Genomic DNA, 22848 nt, shown 5'->3' with positions numbered 1-22848 from the left:
GTAGGCATGAAAAAGTTTGGGGAGTTTTAATTGACCCAAAATGTTACAGATATCACCACAGAAAGTAAAACAATGGGAATATAACCCTGGCTGCATTGACCAAAAAAAAACAGTGCCTAGATCATGTGTATTAATAGTCTCCCTGTACTCTGTGCTGATTAATCCATCAGGTTGTAGAATCATACTCAATTTTAGATGCCACATTTTATTTTAGTTTATTTTTAAGCCTTTACCTTCTGTATTACCTTCTAAGACAGAAGAACAGCAAGGGCTAGGCTATGGGGGTTAAGTGACCTGCTCAGACTCACACAGCTAGGAAGTATCTGAGGGCAGATTTGAACGCAGCTCCTCCCAATACCAGGCCTGGCTCATCACTGTGTTATATAGCTGCCTCAAGACACCTCCAACACAAAGCCCTCCTTGACTTCTGCCTCTACTCTCCATCAAGCTATCTAGGTGCTGCCAGTATTCTCTCTTTCAAATTATCTTGCGCTTTATTTGTATATATGTTGCATCTCTATTCTCACCACCCAAGTAGAAGGTAAGCTCCCTGAGGTCAGAAATTTTCTTTTTTTGTCTCTATATCTAGTCTTTAACATAGTCAGCATCTATTGATCGAATTTGTGTTTATTGAATTGAATTAACCACTATAACAATAGTGTCAAAGTCAAATCTAAATAGAAACTACCAATGCAAGGATTAAGAGTCTCTGTGGACTGCATAGTGACTTAATTTTAAAATGTAATATTATCGATATTTTAGTGTATTTTATTTATTTTGTTAAATATTTCCTAATTATATTTTAATCTGGTTCAGGCTGCATTCAGGAATGTTACAGACCACATGCCAGTCTATTTAACACATTTGCTCTACTATATAAAGCCCCAGCAAATGGATATAGTGAAAAATCCACAAGGATTCAGATAGGCAACCTATGACATGAATGAATATCAGTGAAGACCACTCAACAATTTCTGGTAGTACTCAAACAATTCTCCTAACTTTTCTGTCTCCTCCTTCTTCTCTTTAATCTCTTCCCCTCCCCCCCCCCCCATTTTCTTTTCATTCTTATCCATGCCCTTTTCTAAGGGCATATTACTTTTCTTTTAAAAAGAAATAAACAACTTTACTTTCTGTCTTAGAATGGATATAAATTATCTCTTTGAGGCAAAGAACAGTAAAGGCTAAGCAATGGGGGTTAAGTGACTTGCCCAAGGTCACACAACCAGGAAGTGTCTGAGGTCAAATTTGAACCCAGGACCTCCTGTTTCCAGGATTGGCTCTCTATTCACAGAACCACCTAATTGCCCTGGACATTATTTTTCTTTCCAAAAGAATACCTATGGGTTTCACTGGTTGCCTTAAGAAGTTACTGATATGATTGGTGCTCTTCAAAAACAAAGGACTCATTTCTCCATGCTGGTCCCATTGGCACCTTAGTTAATCATTAATAAATTTATTTGCAAAATGCTGGTATGTTGCCTATGTATTTTCAAGTTATTTTAATGAGTATGCTTAACTGTAAATTTCAAGAGTTGACAGCCTTTGACTTCTTTGTCACTCAACAATATCTCTATTTGCTAGCCTCCAAGGGCAGTGGGCTACACCCTGGAACTGTTGTCCCTTCTCTTACACTAATTTTCAAGATAAGAGAATAGATGGCAGCCTGAAGAGTCATTACACGGACTTGGGAAAGCTTGGCAGGTCTTGGTCTGGGCTGAATCACCAACAGAAGCAAGTTTCACAATTCTGTCTGCCAGAGTAATAAGTGGAGAGAGAGAGCCAGAAAATAGGATTAGTGCCCCAATAGTTTATACTCATTCTTGTCATGCTTTTTCTACTGACCAGAATTAAGGTGTTCAATTGCCCAGCTAGGGTGAGGGCCACCAGGTGCCTTTCTTCTTGGCATATCTCTGGTCCCCTACAAGGGAGAATCAGAGTTGTCTCAGGAATGCTCCAACTCATATAGCCCTTCCCACCCTGGAGCCCTCTTAAAGTTGGGTCAAAATAATTTTTAATCTCATAATGATTATTCCATAAACTACCATATAAAAAGAAATCTTTTATACAGTAACAAGAAATGCACCAAAATATATGGAAATTCTCAGAAGGAAAAACAATGTAGCTAGAGCAAACATAGTCATTTTGCAATATATCAATGTCTTTTCATTCAGCTGTGGGTCCATTTTAGTGTGTCAATACGAGATGCCCATGTATAACTTACCTCCAGTTCTACTGCCCGGCTAAAGTGGACCCTCAGCACTTCCTTGATTGCTGTGATGATGTATTCCTGCACAGCTCTTCGGGCCAGCACTAAAAATGAAGCCAGTCAAGAAATATCTTAGTTTCAGAGGAATACATGATAGCTGACTAGCTGTTTCTAGAATTCTGGACTTCCATCCACTGATATCTCCAAGAGCATTAAGATGTTTAAAGTAAGAATATCAACTAGAGTCTGTTTTCTATGGCTACTTCCCCTCCCCCAATTCAATTTTACATGGCAACTACACTGTTCAAATGATTAGTTCAGTATATTTAAAACAACCTAATAGGGTCTTTTTACCAAGTGAAAAATATTCCAGGTGCCATACAGGTACATGAGGACTTATGCAGACAACCTACCAAATAGGAATCACTGATCAATTATAACTCAGGGAGGGGGATTTCTGGCTGATTAATTGGATCTGACCTTCATAGCAAATGCCAAGATATAAATTTTATCCCAAGAGCTGCAAAAAACAAGCATAGCATTTAAATACCTTAGTAGCAATAGTTTAAAGACCCGAGAGCCATGTTGGAGAACCTATGGCATGTGTGCTGGAAGGTGTTGCTCCCTTCCCCCTCTCCATTGTGCTTAAGGACATTTCTCAGCATCGCCTACCCCTCTGACCAGCAGCCCAAAGGGAGCACTTCCTCCTTCCCCTCTCTGGACTAAGGGGGCGGCTCACTTGCAGCATGAGGGTTGCAGTTTGGGCACTTGATCTATAAAAGGTTTGCCATCACTGCCCTAGAGGTTATTTTATGACATTAGAAACTATTTTTTAAAATTTAAACATTTATTAATATTCATTTTTAACATGGTTACATGATTCATGGTCCTGCTTTCCCCTTCACCCCCCTCACTCCCCCCACCCATGGCCGATGCACATTTCAAGAAACTATTTTTTTCACTACATAATGAAATTATATAGTTCCCTCTTTTCAAAGCAAAGACCTAGAGTGTTTTGTCACTGAAAATGAGGGGAAGGGATGAGTTTAAGAAAAGTTATACTTAAATTTTAGATAATAATTAAAACAGAATCATAAAGTTTTTTTTTTAAACCCTTACCTTCCATCTTAGAATAGTATTGGTTCCAAGACAGAAGAGTAGTAAGGTCTCTCAAATGGGGGTAGAGTGACTTGCCTAGGGTCACACAGCTAAGAAGTGGCTGGGGCCAAATTTGAACCCACTACTTCCTTGTCTCTAGGCCTAGCTCTCTATCTACCGAGCCAAATAGCTATCCCAAAATCAGAGATTCTTATAAGTATTAGAATCTTTTAAAAATTATATTATCCAATTCCTTCATTTTACAAGGAAAAAACTATGGTCCCAAGAATTTATATAATTTATCCAAGATCATACAGTCAGTGAAAGACATATTCTGACAATGAAATTGCCTTTTAAAAAATGACAGGGTAATTTTTTTCTCAAAAACTCAATGTATTATTAATTTAGTTAGGTGTTTATCTCTTGTCTTCAATAAATATTTTTTATTTTTTCCTTTGTCTTTTTGTCATTATTTTTTGTTCCTTTCCTGTTTTGTCTTTTCCTTTAACTTGTCACAATACAGAAAAATATTTTTACATCATTTATTTAGAATATTCTACTCATGGTTCTTAAATTAAGAGAGAAATTAAATGTTCTCTATTTTCTCTCTCTTTCCTCACCCCATTAAAATAAGTTGTTTGTTATTTATGTGATCCTCAACTTATTTTGCTTTGGTGGATCCTAAAAAAATAGTTTTCCACTCCCGCTAATCATTTATGGAATGTATAGCAAGATCTTGTCCAGATAACATCTCTATGTAACTCATGAGAAGAACCCAGGGAAAGATTTCAAGCATCTGAGAGTGCTAAACTTGGAGTCAGGAGATGTGGAATCAAATCCTAACTAAGTACAACTTATATAATAACTACAACATTATAAAGAAAAGCGACTTTGAAAAACTCCAATCAATGCGATAATGAATCATTATTCCTGATGACTGACAATGAAGCATATTATCCACCATGACAGAGAAATGGAGACTCAAAGGACATAATGAGATAAATATTTTTGGGCATAGCCAATGTATTGATTTGTTTTGCTTGACTATGTTTATTTGTTACAGAGGATGATGTTTTCTTAAAAAAACTATTTTTTTTATGAGAGTTGAGGAATTTGGGAGGGGAAGGAGACTAACAGTGAAGGATACCAAGAAAAGAAAAGAAATAAATGAAGTCACTGTATCATTTGTTAAATGCAAAGAAGAGAACAGAGAGAGATTCAGAAGGAGACAAAGAAAAGCAGGATAGAATTGAAACTAAAATGTTGAGTTTATTATGTTCATTTTTTTAAATATAAGCTGAACATAACAGAGATTCATAGTTACACATACAATTCTTTTTTCTGTCCTGTGTATGTGGATCATGTTGGATGATATAAAACAAATCCTGACTTACTAGCTATGTGATCAGAGGCGAGTTACAACCTCTTTATTTTTATAATGGAGATAATTTTTTAAAACTGTATTTGTCCCACCTCACAGGGTATGTCATCAGTACACAGATGGTTTCTCCAAATGCTCCTATATACATCTCTCCCAAAAAGAATATGGCAGAGTCCTAAAGAAAGCCATTAAAAAATTCTCAACAAATGGCCAAAATTTGCAACCCTATGTGTGGTCATGACTACCACAAAGTAAATCAATATCATTCTCAAAGTACTTTGCAAGCCTCAAAGCACTATATAAGTGAGATATTATTATTGTTATTATTATTATTATTTTCTTCAGCCATAGATTTTCTCCCTTGTAGTCAAATGGGAATGGACTAGAAACAGTCTACGAGTATAACTTGTAGACTTCTGAAATATATGTGTATATACATATTGAACACAAGTGAAAGGAGAAAAAGGAATAGAAGAAGGGAAAATGAAGGAGAGGGAATAGCAAAGAGAAGAAACAAAAAAGAGGTGAAGATATTGTGAGCTGTGATAGAATGACAACAAAAACTGCTTACAATGTCGTTTACCTTGAGAGAAATTACTTTAACTTCTCCCAAGGGAAAAAAACCTTAACATTCTTATTTGATTACTTGTTCTTTTTATTACTAATTTATTTATAAATTATATTAAATTATATCGTTATGTGATAGGTTGCTAGATGTTTTTGCCTTTCTATAAGCATGATATCTATCTTTTCTAATCAGTTAGATTTCCTTCAAGCCTCTAAATTAGCACTAGGTAAAACAGAAAATTGCAGAACTTGGGATTGTTACTTTGGGTATATAGGGAAAAAGTAGCCAGCACACAGATGATGCTACAGTCTTAAATGCCGTATGGTTTCTCCACATGCTCTTATATACATCTTCCACAAAAAAAAGAATGTGGTGGAACCCTTCAGACGGCCATTAAAAGAATAAAGAATCCTCTCAGTGAGTGACCAAAACCTCAAACCCCACTGTGGTCATAACTACCGCAAAGTAAATCGGTTTACTTCTCAAAGCTCTTCATTTCCCTTAGTTTTGCTCTTTGTGGAATGTTAATAACTAGTCAATGTCCTCCTTTCATATTCTTGAGAACAGTAATTAAGTTGTTACTCAGGCATTTTTTTTCCTCCAGGTTAAAATCATTCACTCATAGAATTACAGTAGACTCAAGAGAAACATGAGCCCTGCAAATTTAGAGATGTCCCCATCTCAAATGTTCATACAGGCTATTTGTCCACGGCCAGGGATAGAGCTTCTGAGCTAGTACGGATCTGATCAGTCACAGTTGGACACACTGTACATTGACCCCAACATAATGATGTCATTTTGGTCCTCTTCAAGTACCAAGGACAACAACCAACCAATCAACATCAACTGTAAATGCCAGCTATAATAATATTTATTCAATTCTGTCCTGTTGCTGACTCCTCTTTCTAAATGAGGGCAAACTCAGAAGTTCTGTCCTTATTTCTCTTCTTTACTCCCCCCTAACCCAGGAGATTATAAACTCTTCTCTGCGTGGAGACGTAGGTGTCCCCACGCCCAAAGAACCGGAAACGGAAACCCATTGGACCACGGGAAATGTAGTTTGATACATTTCCCGTGTCCATAGAAAATACACATATATATACTTAAAGATGGCATCTCCCAAATTTCACTTTTACAGTGCTTGAGTGCTCTCTTAGTGAGCCACCTGAATTAAGTCAAGGTTGTCTTAATCCAGTGTGCCTTCTATTGAACCATGCTTTTATAGCAGCTACAGTGTAGAGCACTGAGCTTGGGATAAGGAAGACCCATCTTCATGAGTTCAAATCTTGCCTCAGACCCTGGGCAAGTCACTTAACCCTGATTGCCTCAGTTTATTCACCTGTAAAATAAGCTACAGAAGGAAATAGCAAACCACTCCAGCATCTTTGCCAAGAAAAATCACAAATGGGATCAGAAAAAGTCAGACATGGCTGAAAAATGACTCAACAACAGCAACAACAGAGTGATGTAGTGACCAGAGTGCTTTACCTAGAGTCAGGAAACCCAAGAGTTCAAATTTGGCCTCCTCAGATACTTATTAGCTGTAGAGCCCTAGAGAAGTTATTTAACCTCTGCCTGCCTTATTTTTTTCATCTGTAAAATGGGGACAATAATAGCATCTATCTTGCAGGGTTGTGGGAATAAAAAATGATTGTGTGTGTGTGTGTGTGTGTGTGTGTGTGTGTGTGTGTGTATAAAGAGCTGTATAAATGCTAGCTATCATCATCCTTTCATGCTATTATATTCTTCCACAGCTTGACAACATCTTCTAATGAAGATGATTCTTCAGTCTCTATCTCTAGCCCTGACTTTGTGGCCTGAGGTTTCTACCCACAGGTCTATGGACTTTTCCTGAAGTTCCGTATCTAAACCTGCCTATTAATATTTCCACTCAGTTCTACCACTGGCATTACAACATATTTTAAATCCTCAAACTTGAAGTCAGCTTTAACGTTTCCTTCAAACCCAGCAATATCCAATGTCATCAACACCTGTTGATTCTTCTTTAGTAACATCTCTTCTCATTCAAATGAGATCAAACGAAATAATATTTACAAAGCGCCTAGCTTTGGCTAAGCATGTAGTGGTTGGAACAGGGAAGGTGCTTCATAAATGCTTATTATCTTTTTTCCCTCTTCCCCCCCATTCCTTCCCTTTTATTCCTAATTTCTTTCTTTAGGCCCATATTACTTATTCCTTCCTGTTACTTCACTCACAGTTCTGTTCATTCTCTCGATTACTTTACCTCCTTAACCAGGTGGCCTTGACTACCTAGGGATGGTGATCACTCCACACGGAGGCCTGCTTTCCTGAATGATGAGGCTCTGGCTGGGATTTTCGTTTCTTCAGGAAGCCCAGCTATGGGACTCATTTCCCTCCTAGCTTAACTCACACTGTGGTCTGCCCCACCTCCCCACCATCTGTCTTGCTCTTCCTCATCCCTTTTCCAGATTAAAAGTTCTTCATTATGTTTTGTCTTACTCTAGAGAAGCTTCTGGAGAATAAGGACTATCTTGTTTTATTTGTATTCTCTTTGCTTAGCACAGTATCTGGAACATATTAAGAACTTAATATCGAGTTCTAGATAAAGCAGTATTTGGAATAGTACAAAAACATGGTTATGTGGCCTCCTCACATCTCCCTTCTAATCCATCCTGTGCAATATCACCATATTTAGAGATAATTTTTCTTCTCTTTTTTTTAAACCCTTACCTTCCATCTTGGAATCAATACTCTGTATCAGTTCCAAGGCAGAAGAGTGGTAAGGGTAGACAATGGGGGGTTAAGTGACTTGCCCAGGATCACACAGCTGGGAAGTGTCTGAGGCCAGATTTGAACCCAGGACCTCCTGTCTCTAGGCCTGACTCTCAATCCACTGAGCTACCCAGCTGCCCCCTCTTTGCTCTTTTAAAAGCCCTTACCTTCTGTCTTAAAATTGTTACAAAGTATTAGTTCAAAGACAAAAGAGCAGTAAGCGCTAGGTAATGGGGGCTAAGTAACTGACTTGCCCAGGGTCACACAACTAGGAAGTATCTGTGGCCAAATTTGAACCCAAGACCTCCCATCTCTAGGCCTGGCATTCAATCCACTGTGCCATCTGGCTGGCCCCAAAATAATATTTCTAAAGTATAATTCTGATGTCACTCTCCTCCTTAAGTATGTCCCAACCTAAGTATAAACAACTCTACTTGGCATTCAAGGCTTGCCTGGTATTCATTAAGTCCTTTGAGGGAGAAGACTAATCTTTGTTTTCCATCCCCAGAATCTAGCATAGTGTCTTACACATATTAGGTATTTTATTCACAGTTAGATCCCATGGATTGACAAGCAATATATTCTGGCAGGACTAAAGTTTTAGCAAGGTATAACAATGCAAAAAAGAAAAAACTAATAAGGCAAGGACCTGATTTTATGATTTCTTTTAGGGCAGATGATGGACACAATCAGTTGAAGGAGGAATTTATACAAGATGGAAGATCTGAAAGCAGGAAACATGAGCTCACATTGTAAGCCAGACTGTGTCTCCATACAGAGTAGGAATGAGGTAAAGAGCTAACTTTCACTAGTGAAATAAAAGCTTGTGGGATTGTAAGAAAGCAGACAGAAAGCCATGGCCAAAAAACATCACCACAGATGAACTCAAGAGTGAATCAAATTGCTCCACTAACTAGGACAAATGAGCTTTTTTTTTTTTTTAAACTGGAAGATAAACTGAGATTAAGTGGTTAACTACAGTCCTCAAGGCAAAACTCTTAACAGTCTATAACGCTTACTTTCAAAGTGAATTCCCCTATCCCAGAAACAGAATCATCCTTTGCCTTTACCTGGAACCACTTTGCAGTTAAGAGGCAGTGAGTATAATAATATCCTCCAGGAAAGTATAGGTCTCCCTTGGGATGGCTAAGCTCTCCCCCAGTTTGGTGGAAGTAGTGGCTACTAGATCTTCAAGTTCCTTCCTCTGGGGTTCTACATTTCCCTGGAGCTGTAACTATGGTTCTGATTAAGTACCAATCACTGGTATTTAATAGATTTTTCTTCAATGAACGAATGATTGCTTGCATTCATGTGATCAAAGTGCCACAGAATCTGTATCAGAGTATGATTATGCCATTGCTGTATAACTGCCTCACACACTTGTTTCCAAGGCATAAGTGAGACAATGTTAAGGTCTTCCAAAACCTTTTTTTTTTTAAAGGCAGTGGGCTTTCTATATGGTACAGTAGATAGAGCACTGGTCCTGGACACAGGAAAATGCAAGTCCAAATCTAGTCTCATAAACGTACCTATGTAACCCAGGCCAAGTCACTTAACCTCTGTCAGCCTCAGTTTCCTCATTTGTAAAACAGAGAAAATAATACCTCTGTTTCCCAGGATTATTATGAGTATCAAAGAAGATCATGCTTATAAAGCACTTTGCAAACCTTCAAGTCCTATATAAATGCTAACTATTATTTGTTTTCAAATACTTTTTAAAAAGCATTTACCTTCTGTCTTAGAATCAATACTGTGTATTGGTTCCAAGGCAGAAGAGTGGTAAGGCCTAGGCAATGGGGGGTTAAGTGACTTGCCCAGGGTCACATAGCTAGGAAGTATCTGAGTGAATTACTTCTTACTGAATGAAAATGTATCTTGTCTCCCCAAATAGACTATAAATGGGTGTGGTTAGGGATTGTGTGTCATATTTTCATAAAATCATAGATTTGGGGCTACAGTGAATGTTAGAGATCAACTAGTCCAAACCCTGCCATTTGCAGATGAGGCAGCAGAATCCTAGAAAGGCTGAATGATATGCCTGAGGTCACCCTGGTAGTAGCTAGTAGAGCCAGATTTTGAACCTCCATCCTTTTACTCCAAATGCCTGGTGCCTTCCACCAAACCATGACTTTGTTCCTGACCTACCTAGAACTATCTAACACAGGAATAGGTACATAGGAAGTTCTCTACAAATACCTGTTGACTGAAGAGATGCAGCAATAATGTTTTTACTTGGTGATTAGGATAGGGTTTAATTGAGAGTAATTATAAAATACCTCTGACTAAACTACAATGAGACCAAGGCACCTTCACCACCCGAAATGTGCTCAGGTTTGTCTCTCTTCCTGTACATTTCCTTTATTTTTTCTTTTCCCCCTTAGACTTTTTAGAAGAGGGAAGAGTTCAATTAACAATGCTGCCTTCAGAATAAAGAACTGGAGGAATTCCATGTGAACTGGAATGACTTTCAGGACTTGATGCAGAGTGAAAGGAGCAGAACCAGGAGAACTTTATACACAGAGACTGATACACTGTGGCACAATTGAATGTAATGGACTTTTTTTTACCAGTAGCAATGCAATGACCCAGGACAATCCAGAGGAACTTGTGAGAAAGAATACTATCCACATCTAGAGAAAGAACTGTGGAAGCAGAAATGCAATAGAAAAATATGTGATCGATCATGTAATGTGATAGGGATATGTTTGGGGTTTTGATGCTAAAGGATTGCCCTACTGCAAATATAAATAACACAGAAATAAGTTTTGAACAATGATACATGTATAACCCAGTGGAACTGCTTGCTGGATTCTGGAGTAGGGAGGAAAGAGCATGGGGAGAGGATCATGAATTATGTAACTATAGAAAAATATTCTAAATTTTAAAAAGGGAAAAAAACAATCCTGCCTTCAAGTACTCAAAAAAGTAATCTAGTAGAATCGAGAATAGTTTTGGTAGCCATGTCACCTCAATTGTAAAGTGAGGAGTTGGTGAAATACAGGACCCAGTAATGGCTCTGAATCCAAAGATTATAGGATCATAGAGTTAGATAAAGGTCCACCCACCTACCAACTAAAGCACAGTAATTGGCTAAATTAAATTTCCCAAGTAATTAAAAAAATCAAGAGTGAAATGGACTTTTAGCTCCAAACAATTTAGACAATCCCTTCTCAGCTGAGGACCTTTATAGCTTAATTTAAGGTTTTAGCTCCTTTTTAAAAGATGACCCCTTCCCATTCACCTTGCAATAATAGTTGGTATTTAGATCTGGATGTAGGATCTAATGATCTAATGAATAAAGGATCTAAGAATAGTTGCTGTTCATTTTTTTTTAATCTGAGGTTTGGGAAGGAAAATGGCTGAAGAAGAAAGCCTAGGGATACATTTCACTTAAGTGGAGGTGGTGAGTAATTAAAATGATAAAATAATAATAACTCATTTCTACAGTTTTAATATGTATGAGATACTTTCCTCATGATAGCTCTGGGACAGCCAACATGTGAACTTATTTTCTTTAATTATATTTATTTGTTTTAAGGGAGGGCTTCTATTTGTTTTGTAGACTTGGTAGATAGTGAAAAAGAGTGGGAGGGAGAGACTGAAGTAGAGGGAGTTGGAGGAAGTGGGGAAGAGAGAGTGAGGGAAAGGAAAAGGGGAAGAAATTAGAAGAGAAGACAGAGAGAGAGAACACATCATTCAAACCTTTTTTTTAAAGGAAATTGCTGTAATGTCTTGCCTATGGTCATTCAGCTTGTTCAGTATTAGAATTGAGGAATGGTCCTAGGCCTCTAAATTTCAAGTCTCTATTTTTTGGGTCATGCATGCCAGAGTTGCATGAAAAAAAAGCACATTAGAACCAAGGAGCAGAATAACTGTTCATCATATTTGCAGCCCATGCTTGCTTCTGCTACTCTCCCTCACTTTCTCCCACCCAACCACCCCCACCACCCCTGCCTTTCTTGCATAGCCCATTATGGACTATGTAGGATACTTAGCTACACATGCTCCTTCCCAGACAGGCAAAAACAGTGCCCCTTAGGGTTCCTAGCCCCAGCTCCACATTCAAGCTTCTTACTGCCTCCCTAGACTCTTCTTCTAACTCCTCCCCAAACATCAAGGATAATAATTGGAGGATAGAACTGAATCTCTCCCTTGCATAACTGGAGGATAGAACTGAAAAGTGAAAAATCACAACTAAGGACAACAAACAATATAATTCTTTTATCTGGATCTCCAATACCTTTGTGTGATGTCTCTTTCAGGTATGGTATGTGCAATTTGGATCTGCAAAACTACTATTCCCAGCACCCTACTCACTTCCTATCATTATGTGCTGACACAGACAAAATATAAAATGGGTGGAATTCCGTGTCTAGCTGGCTTTTCCTTCCTGTCAGCAGCTTTGGTGGAGCAGGCATTTTGAGCAGGCAGAAACCTTAGTCATGTGGTTCTATTTTGTCAGATGATACACTTTAGAAAAATAGCACTTAAAGTACTGTACCTTAATTTAATTTTACATTTATGGCAACCACCAGAAGTGGAGTTCAGAACCTTTAATTCTCTCTAAGTAGATTAGTTTGAAAAGAAACCATGTTTCTCCTGCCACAGCTTTTTGCTGCCTACCCCCACCCCCTCACGAACTCTGAGAGAACTCAGAAAGAATTCCAAGGAACTCTCTCTGGAACTATCACCTGTTGTTCACTCCCTGGATGGTCCCAGCCTCCTGCTTCTGCCTGCTCCTGCTCCTGCTCCTCCTCCTGCTGCTGCTACCATTGCCAATTAGAGCTGCTCTCCAGAGGCTTGGAAAGTATAAAACCCCTCTTTTCCTTACATTGCCAATAGCTGAGTGCTTGCTTGCTGCTTGCCTTGGAAGCCTGGGTGTGTTTCCCTTAGGTAATCCCTCTTAACTCCCTGTCCACCTGCTCCTCAGTATTTTACCCCTAGGGGAAAGGGGTAGGAAGGTTACTCTTTCAAACAGGAAGTAGAATTGCAAGAACAGCTCGCTCTATGAAAGAGCAGTGCATTGCCTATTTCAAACAATTCCCAGTTTTAGAATGCTTTTTCCTCCTACCATTCCTGGGCACACTGGTCCTTGCGATTAGCTTGCCTAAGATTCAGGGGAGAAATTCATCTCCCTACACCCCTTTGCCATTCTGGCCTGCCCAGTCTCTACAATACATCCAATATGGGATTCCTCCACATTATGTTTACTGTGGAATTCTCCCTCACTATGGGAGATGACAGAGGTGTGACCAAAAGGAACCTAGATGGATGATGATAATGGGGAGGAGAAGGAGCCTTAAAGAATCTGGAGGTGGATTTTTAAGCTTTTTCAGACTCCATTGTTTTATGGAAATCTCTGTATCAGAATTGGAAAAAAAGAACTCTTGAATTCAGTGCCCGTATCCTGACACATATATTGTATTAGCTGATTGCTTGTTTTAAGATTTTATTTTGTTTGTTAAGTTCTGTTATACTATGCCACTTTACGTTATTGTGTTTTGGCTATAGGTTGTATTTTCTGTTACATTGTCTTTATTTATATCTCCCCATATGACTGGACTGAAGAAAATACCATTGTAAAAGACCAGGAAATTTTAATGATCTAAAAAACAATTTAATTGATTTTAAAGGGCCTTCTGAAGTGAAGTATCTATTATATTCCCCACCTCTGCATTTATAAAAATCTGAAGTGATTTTCACTATTATAGTCCTCACCTTCAAAATACAATGGATGGAACATATAAAAGACATGCCTTTATTGCTGTTACAGTCTCATGCCAAAGGAGAGAGCAAACCCAAGGGTTTTGATTACTCCATGATAGGTTATAGTCTTATATGAGAGGTGGGAAAGTTAAGGGGCATGGTACTCCTAAATGGCCCCCAAGAGGGAGCATTTCAGCCAAGGTTGAAAACCATGAGCTTTAGTGGCTAACTGAGTTAATCCATGTGTTTCCTAACACCCTCCTCGGGGGGGGGAGGGGAATTGTATAATTGTCATAAAATTCTAGTTTTATGAAAGTTTTTCTTGTTCGAGAGTAATTTTTAGGATAAGAAACTTGCTACCTCCCAGAATCCAGGAAGTGAACTGCTTGGAGAAGGCGCCATGGAGATGCCTGCAGAAACCTCGCACTGCACCGAAAATTTCAGAATGAACTTTGGGTTGTAGTGAAATTGAACTGTGGGGGGTTATAACACATTTATTTTGTATATATACTCTTATGCAGAAGGGGACTGGCCCCAATAGACTTTTTGTCAATGTGCCTGGTTTTATTCTCTTTCCCTTTTATCCCCAAATTATTGTAATTTATAAATTGTTTATGTTTACAAGATCCATTGGGGAGACTAGTCTTCCAAAGGATCTCAGGGGATAGTGTGTAATTTGAATCTGTTACCCTAAAAACTACAAGCAATACTACTATTCCCAGCACCCTACTCATTTCCTGTTGTTACAACCTGAGGTGGACAGGATATAAATTAGGTGAAGTTCCATGTCTAGTTGGCTTTTCTTTCCTGTAGGCAGCTTTGGTAGAGCAGGTGTTTTGAGCAGGTAGAAAACTTGGTCACATGGTTTTATTTTGTCAAGATAATACACTTTAGAAAAAATAATGCTTAAAGTATTACACCTTAATTTAATTTTACAGGCAGCCATTAAAAGCAAGTACCAAAAGAAAATGGACTTGAAACCAGACCTTCCAACTGATGCATCATGAAATGTTAAATCATGACCTTAAAAGTAACATGAATATTCAATTAAATTGTTTATAGTACAAAATATTTTTGTGAGCAAAAAGGTTTTGTACTGTTAGTAAATAGAATTTTGAGAAAATTTTCATGTTCATATCATGAATTGGTAAAGGATCACTTTTTAGAGTAGTGAGAGTAAGGAATTTATACTATCTTTGGGATGAAAGTAAGGACAGAAAGGAACAGAGAGCAAAGGGAATAGCCAGCAATTTTATTTTGACTTCTCTTGTCTCTCTGTGTATTTCCATTTTCCTCTACCACCCTGTTCTTCAATTACCTTTGTTCTCCTCCACCTCCATTTTCTTCCATTTCTAAATTCCTTTTTTCTCTGATGTTCCAATTATTTTGCTCTCTTCCTTTCCCCTATTCTCCTGAATGAGACTTTCTTGCACCAAATGATGAAATAAGTATAAATAAAAGTCTTTCATTAATTTCTAGATTCACTAAAGCACTTCTCATTGAACCTCTAATGGTAAATAAATTTCTAATACATTAGAAGTTACTTATCAGGGAAAAGTTAGGGGCTGCTGATTTACACGAAATGACCTATATTCCTTTAGTATAATCATTATACTCTTCTGCTCCATATGATACATTTTGAATTATGATAGCCAAATAGTATTAACAACCAAGAAGAGAAATTCTTAATAACCTGAACATTTAGTCAATTAACCCATACCAAGGCAGGAACCAGATTGGAGAGAGTAAAAAGAATAAGGGAAAAGCTAATCTCTCCATTTTTCTCCCCTTTGGGTTCTAGTTGCAACCCAAGGGAATACCCAGGGAATGTTAGATCAAGGCCCCCATTCTTTCAAAGAGGCATGTATATGTTTAATAGAACACAAATGTATTGTTGCCTTATCCTCTCACTCACAGTAACTAACAGCTTATGCTGGTTATGTAAAAATTTTATTTGTTTTATTGTAGTATCTACAAAGAAGAAATCAGTGTAACAGTATCAAGAAAGCCAGTTTCAGAGCCAGAAAGCCTTGAGTTTAAGTCCTGCTTCTGGGTGATCCTGGGCAAGTCACTTAACCTCTTACCAATATATAGGTCTACTTCTTTCCTTTTCCATAACATGAATCTAAATGTAGCAAGGAGTAGTTGATAGAACTTGGAAATGGATTCAAATTAGCAAATAGTTTAAGCTCTATGTGCTTCAGGGAACCCCTTAGAACTTCACCCCATTGGTAATTCACTACTCAGGAAATTAAAGATCTTCCCCATATTGCCATAACTGTGAATGTATAGAGCAAAAAGGGAAAAACCAAGAGGAGATTCAAAAAAAGCTAAAATATCTGTGGGCTAATTCTCTTTGTTCTCTTTGTGTGTGTGTGTGTGTGTGTGTGTGTGTGTTTTAACTTCTTTTTCTTCTACAGTGAACTATAAAAGATCATTTTAACCAAAAATGTGACTACACAAAAGACACTTACCAGCCGTGATCAAGTAGGGATCAGGAACTGTAATATCGCACACATATGGCTGCTTGGTAGTTATCAAGGCTGGAGTTTCAATCAGAGCTTCAGTGGTAGTCACAAAATGAGTGATGGGGTCCATAGGGTGTGTGACAGTATCCAGAGTATGAGTGATGGTCTCCACAGGATAAGGGACAGTGTCCACAGGATGGGTGATGGTGTCCACAGGATGAGTGATGATGTCCACAACATTAGTAGACAATGAGACAGGAGTTGTGCTACTCTCATTTGGACCCTGATTCATTGTTTTGTAACTGAGGGTAGTATCAACAGTAGCAGCACTCATATTAACTCTGCTAAATACAGTGTTTAAAGGCTTGGGTGACTCTGTGGGTACAAATGATGAGCCCACAAACACTGGCTCTGTAGATAAAGGTAAAAGGATAAACTCAGATATAGATGAGGACATTGGAGATGGAGATGATGGTGACAAGGACATATCGGTTATAGATAATACAGTACTAAGAATGGTCTTGGAAAATGAGCCAAATTTATAATCTTCTGGAGCACTGGTATGCTCATCTAAAGGATTAAGTGTTGAGAAAATCACTGAAGATTCAGCTAAAAAGGGTGTCATCTGAAGAACAGTCGACTGTGATGGCAATTGGGATCCAATGACTGAAATACTTGAAGGTGACTCAAAACTGGAAGCAAATAGTGTGGGAACTACAGTTTCATGGGAAGTGAAGGAAAACTCAAGGTAGGAGGTAGTTTCTGTGAAAACTGAGGTATTATAAACTTCAAAATCTGGCCGTAAAATTGATGATGCTTCAGAGAACCTAAAGGGATGAGATGAGAAACTTGATGATGGTGCTATTTCAGAATAATTTATGGATGGAACAGGGTGTGTATTTAAATGATGATCTGAATTCTGCCACAGTTGCGAAAACTCAAGGTCTGTAGTGCTATGGGCCAAAAACTGAGGTGACTGCAAACTAAGAGAGTCAGATAGTATAAATGTCTCTACTGTGGTTGACAAGGTCTGAGAAAAAGATGTTGACAAATCATTTGGCATCACATAATTCAAGGTTACAATATCAGAAGATGAAGGTACCAGGCCAGTGAAATTCAAAAGAGGAGTTGAGAAGATACTGGATGCAAAATCCAAAGTGCTTCTAGATTCATCTTCTGCAAAACTGGCAGACTTCTGCTCAGAGAAAAATAAAGGCTCTATTGAAGGGGCTAACTCATGAGACTCAAAAAGATTTTCATTTCCAATAGCAACTGATGGCACAATTGTATTCGAAATGATAGAGAAAGATGAGTCAAGGAGAACACTGGTAATGCCGGATACTGCTATTGCACCAGATGGTAATACTTCAATTTCTGGAACAGACAGGAAGCTGTAGGAAGCAGAGTCAGATAACTTTCCTACAGAGGGTTTCTCAGAGAATTGGTATATTGATGTAGACACAGCACTAATTGGAACCACATCCATTAAAGCTGAAATACTAATGTTGACATCAGAAACTTCCATGAATCTGGAAGACAGTGACACCATAGGTCTTGAGGGGAAAGAGGTGTCAAACTCTTGAGCTCTTTCCTCAAAATCAGGGAAATCGGCAATTACGCTACTCAGCAGCATGCTGCTACTTGCTTGAAAGACGGAAAAAGACAATGTCTCAGCATCATCTCCTGAACCCATATCTTTCTCTATGAGACTTGTTGAAAGAACTTGCTGGGATGGAACCAAACTGCAATGAGTGCATTGTGTAGAGGGTGTGAATGAGGGCAGAGGACTGATGAACTCGGTATAGCCACCATGATTTGCTACTATTGAATTCCCAGGGAATTCTGATGTTTCACTGAAGTTGCTAGGAAGAAAAGGGTTAGTTGAAACATCATCTGGTTGTGTGGGAAAAGATACAAATGGAAGACTAGAAGAAAACAAAGCAGAGTTTATGCTGCTCATAAAAGCTAGTTCTGCCTGTGAAATACTTGTAATCAGGGAGGTCCTTGGAGCCAAGATCTCTTCTCTGCTTTGATTCATATCAGGGTACATTTCAGGGTATTTTTCTGTACTTGTTACCATAACAAGTGGTGTTGTCTCACTCATGGGAATGCTGAAAAAGCTTAACTGCTCCATAACATTACCACTCAGTGGCTGCTGTAATGAAGACTGAGGGGTGAACAGCATGCTTTTTTCCACATCTCCTGTCACTGAAGCCACAGCTTCTACCACTGCAATACTTGGTAAATATACTGGAAAGTCAGTGGAATAAAGCAAAAGATTGCTACTTGGGGTCAGAACAATGCCATCTGAAGAGAAATGATCTGTCTCAGTGGCAACATTAACGAGGCCGAACACGTCACTGAAAGACGTCATCTGTGGCTGCATTGCGTTTTGCCAGGTTGCTATTATATCTTTAGTGTGTAAAGAGGTAATTGGGAATGAAGGTGTTAGCACAGTTTCTATTGATGGCTCTAATTGACTCACTGTGGCATGCACCACTGGAGAAGATGTAGCAGTCCAGTGTGTATCTGGAAATGAATGAACCAATCCATCATCATTTAGGAATGCCTCATTACTTGTCACTGAGAAATAATCTACAACTGAGATATTTAGTTCTGCTGTGTTTCGGCTCATTTTTTCTTGGTTAAAAAAGGTTGTGCCAAAAGAAGTGGCAGATGAAGATAGTACCACGTGGAGATAATTGTTTTCCTGGGATTCTGGTACAGTTTCTGCTAAGGCCGCATGCGTAGTGGTCTGCACCGTGTTCTTCTTCAACATGAGCTCCACAGAGTATAAAGAAAGATTTCGTTGCTCCAGAGAGAGTTCATCTAATGAAAGGGAAAAAAAGTAAACTCAGTTACAAGAATCAAGCTAAGGCAAGAAGATCTGTACCTACTGATATTTCACAAAAAGATATACATAACTAAGTATTCATGAAGTCATCAAATCTTAAAGTTGGAAGGTACAGAAATGTATCCAGTTTAATATATCCTCAAGTGAGGCAGAATGGAATGGTAGATAGAGTCCTGGTTTTGGAATCAGGAAGACCCGAGTTAGAACCCCATCTCTGAAACTGAATAGTTGTGTGACTATAAGCAAGCCAATTGATCTTGTCTGTAAAAAATGAGGACAATAATAGTAGCATTATTGGGTTGGCTGTGAAACTCAAATAATAGATAGTATTTATATAATGCTTTAAGGCTTGCAAAGCACAATACAAATATCTCATTTTCTCCTCACAAAAACCCTGGGTGGTAGGTGCTGTTATTATTCCTATCCTACAGATGAAGAAACTGAAGCAGACAAAGAAAGCTTAAATGACTTCTCCAGGGTCATAAAGTTAGGAAGTATCTGAGCCAAGATCTGAACTCAGATCTCCCTGACTTTGGGTCCAGCACTCTATCTACTGCAACACCTAGCTGCCAAAAGAGAAAATGTATTTGAAGCACAGGAGTGATAAATATATGCCAGCTATTGTCTTGGACCTCACAGAGTGTTCTTTTTGTTGTTCCTGCTTTGCCCTTGAATGGTAATAGCATGGTAAGACTGAGGAAAATTCATTTTTTTGTCATCAGCCAAGCTTTGGAGGAGTTGCTATTATTCACTATTATATGTAGATATATTTAAGGTTTGACTTCTTTTCTTCTCACTCTATACCTTCTCCCATGGGAAAGCTACAAAAGTACTAGAAAATAGTATCCTAAACCCTACTATAAAGCAGCTAGGTTGTACAGTAGAAAGCGTGCCTGGCCTGGAGTCAGGAAGACTCATCTCCCTGAATTCAAATCTAGCCTCAGACACTTACTACCTGTGTGATGCTGGGCAAGTCACTTAAACCTGTTTTCCTCAGTTTCCTCATAAGTAAAATAGGCTGGAGAAAGAAATGGCAAACCACTTCAGTATCTTTGCCAAGAAAATTCCAAAAAGGGTCACAAAGAGTTGGACGTGTCTGAAATGACTGAGCAACAACATATCCTATTGTGTTACCACAATGCTGTAACCTTGGGCAAGTCATTTAAACTCTCTGGGCCTTAGTTTCCTTATCTTTAAAATGAGGAGCTAGGTCTACCTGACCTCTCAGTTCATGACTCTTAACTATGAGGATGACAATTGAGAAGAGGTCACTGAGTTTGGCCATTAGAAGGGAGCGATATGGAGGAGATATTTCAACAGAATGGTAGAGAGTGACACCAGATTGCAGTGGAGTAAGGAGTGAATGAGTGTTGAGGAAATAAAAGCTGAGATCACAGAATGAATTAAAGTTCTAACAATACTTCTCTTCTCCAATGAGAATATCCTTCCCGAATTACTCCAACTGTTCCTCTCTTGCTTCTTTCTCCAAGTAGATTGAAAACTGAGACAAGATTACAGTTATGGGTTGCTGAGGGCTAACTCAACTGGGTGTCCACATAAAATGTGGCATAACACAGAGAGTTTCTGGGAAAAGCCAGTTAACAGAGGTTGCCTACGGAAGGGCAAACCTATCCAGGTCAGAAATGGAGCAGATCAAAGATCTTCTGCAGATCAAAATAGAATACCTCATTTAGTGGCTCCCACACTTCCACTGGAGCAGGGAGGAGAAGCAGCAATCTAATTGAGTGGACAAGATATAAATGTACCAAAATGTAAACAGAAACACAATTTAATCAATGTCGCAGAGTAGTACATGCTTAATTTCCCAATGTTTTCCATAGCACAGAGAGATCATTGTGGGCTTGAGAACTTGGAAAACTTTAGGGAGGAAATGGAACTTTAGCTGGGCCCTAGGGGGAAAAAAAATTGGACCTAGCTAAAAGAAGAGTAGGAGGGAGAGTATTCCTGGAGTGAGAAGAAGAGTTGGATAATAGAAACCAAAGCACAGAAATGGGAATGGTATGTTTGAAGAATGGCAAGTAGCCCAATCTGGCTAGAACATCATGTATGCCTAAGAGAGTAATAAAGGTAAAGCTAGAAAGGTCACTCAGGTCCTTATATATCAGGATAAGGTGCCTGGTCTTTCTGTTTTTTTTTGTTTGTTTGTTTTTGTTTTTGTTTTTACTTTCTTCTGTACCTACTGTAGAATAAATAAAAAAATTTTAAACAAAATACATGAAATTTAAACAGAGAATTTTTTAAACAGAAACATTAAATCCTTTTTCTAATTTTGCTGAACTACATACATTACTGCCAGTATGGCCTTGGGTTTAGGATTTCTTGCACTAGGACTTTAATTATTTATCTGTCATATAACAAGCATAAGTAAAGATGAACATGATACTTTTTGCTGCTTCTGTAAATCAACAGCCTTCCTTTAACAGCTGTTCTTTTCCAGTTCAAAGGTCAATGAAAAAAAATAACTTCTCAGTGGCCCCAAGCAACTTGGTCAAAGAAGACATACAGATTAGTATTGGTGAAGGTTTGCTGGGAGATCTTTGTAACAGTGAAATCACAGATTTAGACCAAAAAATATAAAACAAAAACTTAGGTGTTTTTTATTATCTATTTCATAGGGCTATCTAGTGAGGAAATTACTTTTTAAATCTCAAAGTGCTATATTATCGTCATTATTCATATCTGTATCTTGGAAACAGGAAGCACCACCATTCCAGTAGGGTTATCTCCCCCTATGCACATGTGCACATGCACACACATAAAAATTCAATCAATAGATATTTTTAAACACCTACTATGTGCGAGATACTGTACTAAACACTATAATATGCAAAATTGTTGCTTTACAGAGAAGCCATGGGCTCAACTTCTGTACAGTGCTGAGAGAAGGCTACTGGCTCAACCACTTTTCTTCGTTTCTGGTCATTTGAAGAGGCAACCATAGGCTCATTTGTATGTCCTGGTGCAGTTACCAAGTATAAACACTTGGAATCAGAAGACAAAAGGAAGATTAGAAGTCAGGAGAGTCCCTCAGATCCCCAAGACTCCATGAGACATCCTGAGAAAATAGAAAACACTTCACCTGGGAGTGACAGACAGAAGTGACAAGCTGGAGTTGTCCTGCCTCAAAAAGGAGTGAACATAGGAGACTAGAAGGAACAGTTGTCAAGAAAAGTTCCTATAGCCACTACGGAGATTCTCTGAGTGGAGGAAAGGGATGCAGGGCTCCAAGTCAAAGAGAAGAAAATTTCAAATAGCCCAGGGACATTGAATTCCTGGGCTTGAAAGACCAGGAAGTTTCAAATAGCTCAGACTCTTTGGGGTCTTCCATATTTCTCAATGAGGCATAATAGGGATTATACTTATAGTGTAATCATTCCACAGTGAAACCATTCAAGAGGTGATACCATGTCTAGAGGGGGTGGGAATAGGGGGAGAAGAGAGAAGAGAAAGCAGCTACAGCTCGGCAGAGAGGAAGAGAACACCGAGGGAAGAGAGAGAAACCAAGAAGGCAGGGAGCCAAGCAACAAAGCCAAAGTGAAGACACAGGCAGCAAAGCAATGGAGAAAAAATGGAAAGGCTCACCAATGAGTAACAAGATATAGCAATCTTCAGCACTGAGAAAAACCCAAACTTTGCCTCATCCGTAGTTATAAACTAGTCCAGATCCCAAGAGAAGATTGGCCTATAAATAGGAGATAGGTTGCCTAAGTCTCCATTGAACCCAGTGTCCTTCCTGGAACATCAACCAGGGTAGCACCTTAAGCCCCCAAAGTATATATATATATATAT

General features: G+C 38.6%; 1 protein-coding gene across 1 annotated transcript in view; it reads right to left on the bottom strand.

Annotated features, from left to right (window-relative positions):
* Positions 1–22848, bottom strand: part of KIAA1549 (KIAA1549 ortholog) — a 183206-nt gene that overhangs the window by 104529 nt on the left and 55829 nt on the right. Inside the window, exons 4-6 of the mRNA XM_044679012.1 lie at positions 16436–19013; positions 16191–16321; positions 2225–2313 (exon numbers count right to left, since the gene is read on the bottom strand). Of these exons, the coding sequence (XP_044534947.1) occupies positions 2225–2313; positions 16191–16321; positions 16436–19013 (2798 nt within the window). The remainder of the gene's footprint in view (positions 1–2224; positions 2314–16190; positions 16322–16435; positions 19014–22848) is intronic.

Source organism: Gracilinanus agilis, chromosome 5 (assembly GCF_016433145.1).
Source record: "Gracilinanus agilis isolate LMUSP501 chromosome 5, AgileGrace, whole genome shotgun sequence".
Lineage (NCBI taxonomy): Eukaryota > Metazoa > Chordata > Mammalia > Didelphimorphia > Didelphidae > Gracilinanus > Gracilinanus agilis.
This window is presented reverse-complemented; position numbering and strand designations above follow the sequence as displayed.